The 12,369-nt window shown below is 35.2% G+C and overlaps 1 protein-coding gene across 1 annotated transcript; it reads right to left on the minus strand.

The window, feature by feature from the left end:
- Positions 1–10,903: 10,903 nt before the first annotated feature.
- Positions 10,904–11,561, minus strand: LOC111877586 (40S ribosomal protein S16). Its single transcript, XM_023874105.3, has one exon. The coding sequence runs from the start codon at positions 11,487–11,489 to the stop codon at positions 11,052–11,054; it is 438 nt and encodes a 145-aa protein (XP_023729873.1). The 5' UTR covers positions 11,490–11,561; the 3' UTR covers positions 10,904–11,051.
- Between the last annotated feature and the right edge of the window lie 808 nt (positions 11,562–12,369).

Here is a 12,369-nt window from a genome sequence, read left to right on the forward strand (position 1 = left end):
TTGAATCAACTCATCGAGTTGGCCCTTCAACTCGCCGAGTTCCATAAATCATGAAACCCTGACATCGCGATCTAACTCGTCGAGCTCTTTCATGAACTCGTCGAGTTCCTCCCTATCAATAGAATTGGGACTTCTCAAATCAACCCGTTGAGTCCATCCTTAAACTCGTTGAGTTCTTCCTTTTAACAAAATCGAGACACTTCGACCCTACTCATCGAGTTCCTCTACAGACTCGTCGAGTTCTTCACTCTGTTAAGCTTTCTTAGTCCCTGTTTGTTTATCTCTTATTGCCTCTTAATAAAAGTCAGCTCTGAATCTTTTTAATTTAGAGAGTTTGTTTACCTCTCAATTTTACATATGAATCTAGAAAATAGGTATAACCGAATAAGTGTTGGGAGGAAGTCTTAAAGAAAAATGGACACACTTAACCTTCGTCCCTCCCCATTACGCCAATACCTTTCCATTTCCTTCTCTCTTCACAACAATTACAACTTCGCCATCATCGACGCATCCCACTGCCATCATCCTCCTTGCCTTCCTCCGATTTGTCCCTGTCGTTGAGTTTTCTTCCCCAATTTTCTGAAATTGAGTTTTTGAAATCGATTTCTCCAATTTTGAAATTGAAAGAGAAACCTGAAAATCATTTGAAATCAGGATTTAGAAGAGGTCGTCGGGTGTATAAACTCACTTTCGAAACGTGGTGCGATCTGCAGCGAGACTTCAATGGTTGCGACGCCTTCTAGTAGTATTCACGTTGCTGATGTTGGATCTCAAGGGGCTGTTGGGTGAAATCTTGTACTCAATTCTTTTACGAATTTGGTGTAATGAGACAGATCGTTTGTTCTCTGAACTCTCTCTCAAACTCAAGCTCTGTTAGGGTTTTGTTTTTTCAAGATTATGTTGTGTAATCTTGCTAACCATCACTTTTCATTCAATTTGTGATAAATGATTTTGTTGTAATGAGACACATCGCTTATTCACTATACTGCATTCATAGTGGAAGTCAAAAAGGATTGTTGCATTTGATTTGGCTGAAGAGACATTCGGTGACATTCATCTTCCATATTTTTCAATAGATAGTAGAGAAAGGTCTTTAGGAATAAAATGAAATTTCTATGATGATGAAGTGAATGGAGGCAAAGAAAGAGTATGATCTCCTTCAAAACTTTAGTATCATTATTGAAGCAAATGACATTTGGGACGTGATTACCTTAACAAATGAGAGCAACAATGGAACATATTTATTAGTTTTGATGTTGTTTTGGTTAATATTGGTGTTTTTTTAATGAATTTTGATGATGTTTTAATGAGTTTTGATGTTATTTTGGTGAAATCAATGGAGTCAAAAAAAAATAATTAATAGGTAAAATGGTAATTTTTTATCATTATAGCATTGTACTTCCTATTTCTATTCAATTAGAATACTAGAATGCTTATAGTTTTTAAAGTACGATGTCCTAAAAAGGAAAGGTTAGAAGTACAATGTTGTAATTTAAAGAAATGATAGAGAAGGGTAAAATGGTCATTTTCGTTTTTCAGGACAAAAATTCCGAGGTTCTAACCAAACAGCATGATAAAATTCAGATCTTAAAAATCCAGACCCTCTAGAAATTTAGACCTCTTAAAAATTTAGATCTTAAAAATTCAGATCCTGCCAAATATCCCCTTAATGTATTAAGCCATCATTCTTCGAATCTAAGTCCCATATTCCAGATCTGGGTCGGAAACACACCTAGGAGGGTAAAGTTTCCAACTTTACCCATTAAAACCCATCTTAGAAGAAATGAGCCCTAACCCTAACTCAAAATGGCTTAGATCCAACTCCAAAAGCCATCAAAACTTCAAGATAGATCATGAAGTCATAGATCTGGACACTAGGGACGATTTGGTCATGTAAAGTTCCTATCTTTACTTGCATGCATGACCAACTTGGCTCAAAAGACCAAAAAGATGGTCTAAAAGTTGCATGGGACTTCCATGGCCATTAAGTTGGCACCTTTATGCTATGAAGTCCCCTTAAGTCCCTAGATCTGAAGGGTTTGCCCACATGGGACGTCTAATTCCAAAAACCAACATACTTGGACCAAAACATGAAGAAAGCATCCTAAAACTAGATCTAAGCATGCTATAGACAAGGTAGGAGCTTTATACCTCAGATGAACCAGAAATGAAGCCGAACTTCTAGATCTACTCTCTTCCTACATGTCCTTGCTCCTTCTTCAAGTACCTTCTTCCTCAAAATCATAAAGAATGAACAAAAGTTGGCTCAAAACTCTCAAAAGTGAATTAGGGTTTTGAGGCTAGAGTTTAGGACAATGAAGGTTGGAAATGAGGCCAACTTATGGGGGTTAAGGTGTTTTAACAGGGTGCAAAACCCTGAAAATTAGGGTTTCATTCTGGCAGCCTACTCGTCGAGTTGAGGCTTCTCAACTCGCCGAGTAGACTTCTTAACCCGCGTCCCAATCCATCTCTACTCGACGAGTTTAGGGCCTCCAACTCATCGAGTTTCTATAAAAAAAATGAATAATTATGAATTAAATACATACCAGGAACCAGACGTTACAGAATCAGGCGTTACAGAATATCAATCCACTTTCTTGTGTGAAATCTAACAAGATATTCTTGTTTTGTTTCAGGATGTAGCTGTTTGAGGATTCCTCCATAACCAATATCAGTGGCATCAATTTCTACTAATTTTTGCCATTTTGGGTTAGCTAAAGAAAGAAATGGAAGTGTTTTAACTTTTTCTTTTATTTTTTGAGCCATTTTACTGTGTTCTTCAGTCCATGGTAAGGGTGTTGATCAACTCATTTTTTGAGTTTCGGGTAGATTAGGTATTGTCTAATAAAAAAATACTCGATACCCGACCTGAATAAAAAAATCGGGTAATCGATTATGGGTAATTCGAGTATAGGTCGGGTTCGGGTATTCCGGTATTACCGATAAAAAGTTTTTTTTATCTAATTTTTTGTTTATAACTTGATCATGTATATGTATTAAATATGTCAATGTTGTGCCAATTTGCATAAGCATAACCAATATGTCATACAATAAAATATTTATCAAAAGTTTTGTCGGAATGTGAATTCAATATTTCTATTGATAAAAATTATTTTACCTTGCTCAATGTCCTAAAAATCTAACATTTGTTTGAAATAAGTACATTTTTGTTTGCGATATAACTAATTCATTTTTTATAATAATTTTTTCAAATAAATATAAATGTTTAAAATGGGTATCTATTGTTTTTGAAAAAATTAATATGTAATCACTATATACTATAATAAAATCACGATTGAATATATCATTGCAATTTTTAGTCCGAAAGGCATTACATTTCATTCATATTGTCCAAATTGAACATTACAAAAACAATTTTATATCTATCCTTTTCATCAATTTGTATTTACCAATATCCAGATTTTAAATCAAAATTTGAAAATATGAAAGAATAATGTAATCTATCTAATAGATCTTTTTTATTAGGAATTGGATATCTTATCCATTTTAAAACTTTGTTAAGTGATTTATAATTTATAACTAAACAATATATTCTTATTTCTTGTTCAACATGTTTGTTAACATAAAATGTGGTACAAGACCATTGAGATTTAGAAGGTTGACTTAACTTTTTACTTGTTAAAGAGGATATTTCTTTTTTATACATATCAAGATACTGATATTCATATGACATGGTCTAACCTTTATAGGGATGTTTTTCTCATTAAAATCATTTTCATATAATAGAGGTACTGTATACTTTTTTCTTTCCCAAAATGCATTTGGATGATCATTACAAATACTAAGAGAAATTTGATTCGTTAATTTTTTTTTATTTGATCATTAGTATTTATTGAAAGAGTTTCTTCCTTTATAAAATTTATTTGATTATGTTTTAATGTTAATTGATCTTGAACCCATCTTGAATAAGGGTTCATAATAAATTCAAACATAACTTGATTACCTTGGTAATTTTCTATTATTTTTTTTCATATACTCTAAAAGGTATAATCATTTCAAAGAAAGGATTTCCTAATATCATTCTGTTATTTGTCATATTTTTTATAATAGTAAAATTAACTGGTAAGCATATACCACTTAGACAAATTTTTGTATTTGTTAATTTATATTTGATATCTAATTTTCTACCTGAAGCTTCTCTTAATATATGGGAAGTGTTGCTATATGGTCTTTCAGATACATTGTAGACAGCTAATCAAGCCTTTCCTAATGGGCACTCAGAAAGACCCCCTACAAAATGGAACAACAAATAGGATAGAAATCCATACTGCTCTTTGATGCCTAAATTAGATGTTGCAATTGGCGATGTGAATATAAATTACAAAGAGTTCTCATGTTCTTTTTTTTTTTTTTTTTCTTTTTTACTCTTCTTCTCTTGTTGAGGGCTTTTATAGGCAAATGAACTTGGGTTTGGTGCAACGTTTTACCCAATGATGCTTATTACCCTAGTAAAGACAGTTATATCCTTAGTGTCGATTTATTACTTTATTATTGCCACAATCTTGTGATTGCGGGACTTCAGGGATATGATTTTCTTTTGGCATTTTATCTGTTGTATAACGATATTGCCTTATGGTTGATTATCTTGGACAATTTCCTTTTGTCGTTTGTTAGGCCGATCTATAACTATTGGGTAAGTATGGTTTGCTTTCGGCCCACACCGATGTTCTTTACTTCTTTCTCATTGGTTTGTTATGGGGAGGCCCTTATTAGGCCAATCGACAACTTCGGGTACACCATTAAGCCCCCCATTCCGAAGGGTGAAAGAATGACGTTAAATTGTTTTGTTGTTCAGACTTTGAAATCTTCCTCGATAGACAAAATGACTCACGTGTAAGGGGTACAGGTTTGCATCAAATGATCTCATCATTTGCTAGTCATGTATGTTTACTTCATTGGATTGTGTAATTAATGCTTTATCCGATTTCAGTCTTTATGTAGCGGATAAACATAATCTTAGAATCTTCTAATATTTTGTCCTTCCTGCTTTTCGTGTCATGTATGCCATTTCTGCTTTTTGCGTAATGTATGCCATTGCTTATGACAGGTCTTCCGTTTCTTCCGAGGTTGACGGTTTTATGTTGGACCGGTTGGTGCATGAATACTAACTATTGTTCGTTCATGGCGTTCTTCTTCCATCCTCTTTTGCATGAATTCTAGATGCTCCTGGTGGTAAGGTGGGATTTTATCTTAGGCACCTTTTGTGTGGCTTGAGGCTTCCTCCTACCTCGTTCTTTGTCCAAACCGCGTGTCCAAGCTTATTATGTTCTAAGCCTTTTGTCTAGCTCATCACATTTGTTTGCATGTCTTGCTTTTCTGGTATTTGTATCATTTAAAAAAGTATGGTGACTGGTATTCCTTTAATAGTCGTCACTTCCTACATTCCCCTGATCTTCTTGGTACTAACAGTGGATGGAAAAGTAAGTCTTGTTGGATACATAAGTGATATGTCTTCTCTTTATTCTTGGACCCTTTCCCAATCTAGACGATGTTGTGCTATTAACTGTGGATTTATTGAAGTATGTTCCTTTATTTTCTCGTCTTTGTATAAAAAGGTCTTTTTATCTTGAATCCATATTGGATATGTGTCATATGAACCTGATTTGGAAAGCTCGAAATCAACTACCAGGTTATCGGTCAATCATCCAGGTTTGTAGTAAATGTAGTATGTTTCTTGATTTATTAGTGTATTATTGTGTCTTGTTCCCCTTTTTTCTTCACCTGATATAAATGCATATTCTTTTGTTTCTCTTTGTGCATTTAATATTGTAGAGGGGGGGAGTAAAACCTCGTTCAATTTGATTTCATATTGTTTGTGACATTTCTCCTCATCAAATAATGTTAAAAGGTGTGTTTCCATATGAGGAGCCTGATTTGAGGATTTTCTGTTTCAGGGTCGACTGTGCGGCTACCCGGATTCGAGTCGGGCGCGTTTTCTATCAAGCAACTTTTGTGTATTTTTTGCTTCTTCGTCTGATGTATCACTGCCACTTTCTCCCACTTTTAGTCCTGGGGCTACACTTTCGTTGGCCGCATCTTCTTTTCATAAACACAAACATTCACCCATGCCTCATCAATTTGAGGATTTTCTTCAAGATGTGACAACGGCCTGCTCCCTTATGCTCTACTTCAGCTAATTGTCAAATTCCCATTGCAAATGGTATGCATGTTGTTGTTTTATTTCATATTGTTTTTGTTTGTTTCATGTTTTCCAGGTTTCGTTATTAGGGTTTTTTCATGTGTTTTGCTTTGAGAAGAGTTAGACGAGGCTTTCCACTCCATAGCTCGTGCTGAGGACATTATTTATATCGCAAAATGGTAGGAAATACAAATTGTTTGAGGCCTTTCTAGTGTTGTGTGATCGGTATCTGTCTGTCAAGGTAAATTTGCGAACCACCAAGAATGTTAAATTAGTTAGGGAAGAGATGTTGGGTAAGGTTGGTAAAGTGCACACAAAGCTATTCGACCGGTGTCATGTTTCTTCGGAAATATTTGTTGTTTTGGAGAATCATACATCATTGTTAGAGGCCAATTATGAGTCATGTCTACAGGAGAATGAGGTTCTTCATGCTCAGCTTGTTGTGAAGTCCTTATAGGTCTTATCTCCAATTGGTTATGATTTATTTCTTTGTGTAATGGCAAGCATTGTTTGGTGTGAGTGTTTGTAAGTGTAACCATTTTTAGTTTCGCGCTCCTTGGCCTTCAATTGTGTTGGTATATAGGATGTGTCTTTGACTTCTGTAACTTAATTTTTGGTCCTTGTATGTTGACATAATTTGACTAAAAGGTTTACTTTCATGCTCATTGCTTTAAGTGCAACGCATGCTTGAATGTTACTTTTGTTAACTATTTAATGTTTGTGCCTAGTGTCAGGAAATCTCCTTATGCTTGTTGGGTTGTTTTTTGTGCTATGTAGGTTATATTGCTTTTGATAAGGTAATGGTATGACTTGCGTCGAGACCATGCTAAATGCTTACCAGGTTGTTGTCGTTTGACCTGTGTAGGTTATATTGCTTTTGATGAGGTGATGGAATAACTTGCTTCGAGACCATACGAAATGTTTGACCCTTATAGGGTATACTACTTTTAATAATGTGATGTTATGACTTGTGTCGAGACCATATTAAACGCTTATCGCGTTGTCGTTTGACCCGTGTTGGTTATGGTGTTTTTGATAAGTCAATGGTATGAATTGCATCAAGACCATGCTAAACGCTTACCAGGTTGTTGTTCGATCCATCTAGGTTATAATGTTTTTGATAAGGAAATGGTATAACTTACGTTAAGACCATGTTAAGTGCTTACCGGGTTGCCATTTAACCCATGTAGGTTATAATGCTTTTGAAAGGGAAATGGTATGACTTGCGTCGAGACCATGCTAAGCGCTTATCGACTTGTCATTTGAACCATGTACGTTATAATTCTTTAATAAGGCAATGGTTTGACTTGCGTTGAGACCATGCTAAGCGCTTACCGGCTTGTCGTTTGACCTGTGTAGGTTATAATGTTTTTGATAAGGCAATGGTATGACTTGCGTCGAGACTATGCTAAACGCTTATCGGGTTGTTGTTTGACCCTTTTAGGTTACATGTTTTTGATAAGGAAACGGTGTGAGTTGCGTCGAGACCATGCTAAGCGCTTATCAGGTTGTCGTTTGACCCATGTAGGTTATAATGTTTTTTTTATAAGGCAATGGTATGACTTGCATCAAGACCATGTTAAGCGTTTACCGGGTTGTCGTTTGAACCATGTAGGTTATAATGCTTTTGATAAGGGAATGGTATGGCTTTCGTCGAGACCATGTTAAACGCTTATCGGTTTGTCGTGTGACCCGTGTAGGTTATAAGTTGATGTTTTTATAGTACTTTCCTTCTTATACATATAACTTCCTTAGGTTTTTTACGTTCCATGATCTTGGTACAATTTATACATCCGTTATTTGTAGGATATACGATCCATCCTTATTTGCTTCATAGATTTTGTATGGGCCTTCCCATTTTGGTCTTAACTTCCCTTACGGTTCTTGTTAGCTTGCTTTGCTTTTTTGAGGACCTTTTCTCCTACTTTAAAGGGTCTACATTTGACATGTTGATTATAGTGGTTTTCAGTTTGCTTTTCATAATGTTCCTGTCATATGACCGTTATCTTTCGCCTTTCCGTAGATAGTTCTAAGTTTGTCCTCAACCCGTCATTATTATTGGTTTGATAGAAGCTTGTTCACTCGGTAAGGACCATTAATTCTAATGGTAATACCACTTCTGAGCCGTGTACGGTTTTTTGATTTATGACTTCCGTTTGACGGTTTGCTTCCGATGAGCCATGGATATGAATCTTTGCTTGATTCTTAAATGCTCACACCAATCTCTTAACAGATTATTAACAAACTCATTATCTGAATATAAGGTTGTTATATATCTAAGTTTAGGTGTGGAACCAATAAAACTACGTAGTTTTGATGTTAATCCTAACAAATTAGTATTTTGATTTCCATATTTTTAGAATCAAAAGATTTACCATATCTACCACTTCAAAATCGTTGATCTGTTTTCCTTATTATCATCTTTGATTATATTGATTTCTTCGTCCTTCAAAATTTCTTACAAATAATTCTACATATTCATTGTTGCAATCATCGTCGTCTTCTTTTACATATAAATTACAAACTAAATGTGTTGTTTCCTCAATTCAATTACAAAAAAATGATAGTAAGAGGACACGTGTTTGTATGCTACTTTAAAGAAAACATGGATTATATATTGAATTTAATACATACTAACCAATTGCATTTACCACATGCGATTTCATTTGTGTATGAATACAGTTGGCATCTTTTGATGATTTAATTGCTAAACATATTTATTGTAATTGGATTTTGCTTTATATGAATACATGGATAATTATAATGTGATGTAGTGATCTCAAATAAAAAAAATTGAACGTTGTATCAAAGATAAGATACAACCCGATGATAATGACTTTAAAAGCAAAGAATAATAATGAATTGATGTTGTCAAATTAAATATACACGAGAAGATGAAATCCAATTTATATGAGTTTTTTGAATAAAAGAAAAATTAAGCTAAAAAGGAGCAAAATGACCTAGTTTTGATAGGTTCCATACCTAAGGTTAAGTATATAACAGTCTCATATTCACTATCCCCATATATATATAGGTCATTGATCATCTTGTACATATTATCCAAGCAATAACCGAACCAAACCAAATAATACCCAATCCGAACCAGTATTTGTTAATCAGTTCGGTTTTTGGTTCATGCAATTACCTTATTCGGTTAGGTTCCAACCCAAATAACATCTCAGCCTCAAATGAAGTAAAACCATAAAATCATATGAAAATGTAGGGATGAGTATCGAAACCGGCTCGGAAACCGAACTTGGTGGAAAATAGGAACCGAACCGAACAGGACCGCCAATTCTACCAATATCGGTTCCGGTTCTTGTTGGGTCTTCAATGTTGGAACCGATCCGCAAGAAATAGCAACGTATTTTGAGAATAAAGTAGTACATTGTTAAATGGTGCTAAAACAAGAAAAGTCAATTTAATATGCTTTTGTGCAGGCTTTGTAAGTCACTCAATTTTAACCAAATTATGAGTTTTTATAGTCTAAAATTAGCTAAAAAACCTAAACATGTAGGAAAAAAAATCATGTCAATACAACTTAAAATGAGTAAGATATGAACATTTTAACAAAAATGTCAAATTATTTATTAGTGCTGAAACAGGAAGAAAAAAAAATCCAATTTGATATAAAGCTTGTAACTCATTCAAAAAATCCAATTTGATATAAAGCTTGTAACTCATTCAATTTTTCACCGTATCAAGCATTTTCATAGTCTAAAATTATCTATAAAACCTAAATAGCATGTAGAAAAAAGAATCATTTCAATCTCACTTCAAAAGAGTGAGATATGAACATTTTAGGAAAAATATGAAATTACGTTTTAGTGCTAAAACAAAAGAAAAAAAAAAGTCTCATTTCATATGTTTTCCTTGCAAGGCTTGTAACTCATTCAATTTTTAACCAAATCAAAAGATTTTATGGTCTAAAATTATCTACAGAACCTAAATAACATGTAGGAAAAATAATAAAGTCAATCTCACTTCAAATTAGTGAGAAATAAACATTTTAAGTTGGTCTAGTTCGATTCCCGGTTTTAGGTTTCCTAGTTCCAAAAATCCACAAAAATATTGTCCCAATCCCGGTCCAAACGGTTCCAATTCAGATACCGGTTCCGATTGGTTCCCCAGTCCAAATGTTCATCCCTGGAAAAATGTAATCGATTCTTTCATTTCTTTGAGTCAGCCATTAATGACAAATGTAACCGCTACTTTCGTTTCTTTGAGCCAGCCATTACATTAAATCAATAAATGAATGAATCCGGTGATTGAAAGCCTTGTGACTTTCTAGGGAAATCTTATTGTACGCAACTTAATAATGACTTTAAGAACAATGAGATATTGTGAAAAATGCTTATAAGAGGTGAACCTAATAGTGAAGTAATGTCAAGAAAATTGTGTTAATGAAGTTCAAAAGGCAGTAATGAACAAACATTTTCAACAACAATTAGCAAAATTAACAAGCTTGAAACAAGCAAATGACCCGTAAAGAAAATTAACAAGCTTCTAAAATGTAAAAGTTTTCAAGAGAACACCTATGTATCATCAAAACTGTTAATAGCAAATTGTTCATGACAACTGACAAATATCATTTAAACATATGTGATTGAATAACATATAGACAAAGGTGCAGAGATAATCTATCACGACTCTAAATATCAACAAATCGTTAGCACAATAGAATGGCTGCAAGTAAATTCAATAGAAATAACAGATATGAAAACACCATTAGGCATGAATGTCTAGAACGGAAAAGATCAAACCAATTCAATCAAAATTTCTAGCAGAAGAACAACAATTTCGTGTCTCACGTCTCAACATACTATCAAAAAGCAACATAACAAAAATGAAATATGCTAGGATAAAAATGACATGAATTACTCTGTTTTGATCAACGGTAAGACTTCTGAAACCTCGCACGAGCACCACGACCACCAAACTTCTTCGGCTCGCACCTCCTAGGATCAGCAACAAGTAGTGTTCGGTCATATCTCACGAGAATATCCTTTATTTCCTTCTTCTGTTCTTCATCGACAAACTTCTGGTAATAAGCGACGAGCGCTTTAGAGATACTCTGACGAATTGCGTAGATCTGAGAAGTGTGACCTCCACCTTTGACTCGGATCCTCATGTCTACGCCAGCAAATTTGTGACGACCAAGAAGGAGAATCGGCTCAAACGCCTTGTAACGGAGGATTTCAGGCTGGACGAGCTCGATTGGAACACCATTGATCTTGATTAGACCACGACCAGCCTTGCAGTGTGTGACCGCAACCGCCGTCTTCTTCCGGCCGAAGCATTGAACGGAGTTGGGTGGAGCTGCCGCCATTTTTATACGAAACCCTAATTCTAGAGAACGTGGAGTGATCAACTAGACGAAGAAAGCGATCGATTGGAAAAATACAGAGTTTATATGGGGCGCGATTAGGGTTTTATAAATCAGATACATTTATTTATTCAACTGCGATTTAATGGTTTAAGTTGTTGGGCCGGCCCATTTTTAACGGCCCGGTTTTAAACGGACATAAAGATAGAAACAAACTTGTACATTTGTACTACTAAACTGGGTTTAAGACGTGTTTTGTGAACGATGAAATTTGGGAGTTGTAGTTTTAATTTGTGTGGAACTATTAGGTAAAAATTATTAGGTATAAACACAGTTGTAAATTTTTAATAGATGTAAAAGATTTCAAAAAGTTGTTGCCGAATACGACGTTAACTAATTTTTATTTGAAACTATGAGAGTGTTTGTTTTTTCTCTGCAGGTCTGCGAGGCGCAGACCACGCGCAGACATAATGGTTTGCAGTCTGTTTGTTTTTCTGAAGTGCGCAGACATAAAAACGTCTGCGCGAGGTCTTCACCACACATATATGGGATAGCATCTTCTAAAGTCTGCAAGCCCTTTAACCTAAAAGAAACGCGTCTTTTTTTTTTTTTTTTGCTTCCGCCTCCAGTCCTCGTCCAACCCTCCCAGAAAAAACCCTCGATCGATCGATCGTACTCCACCTTGCAGCGACCACCACCGTCGCAACCCTCCTCTCCGATCAAAACCATTGATCGTCGCCTTCCTCTCCGATCCGGCGTCCTCCGATTTTCCGACCATCACAGTCGATTGCAGCAGCCGGCGAACAACAAGGTCACAGCGACAACTTCAACTAGAGACCAAGCAACGACTCCTCCCCTGCTCGCCGCCGTTAACCAGCGCCTC

Source organism: Lactuca sativa, chromosome 5 (assembly GCF_002870075.4).
Source record: "Lactuca sativa cultivar Salinas chromosome 5, Lsat_Salinas_v11, whole genome shotgun sequence".
NCBI classification, from domain to species: Eukaryota; Viridiplantae; Streptophyta; class Magnoliopsida; order Asterales; family Asteraceae; genus Lactuca; species Lactuca sativa.

Bases quoted from the DNA above. Each gene is read 5' to 3' on its own strand.
- LOC111877586 (XM_023874105.3), bottom strand. From the start codon at position 11,489: ATGGCGGCAGCTCCACCCAACTCCGTTCAATGCTTCGGCCGGAAGAAG.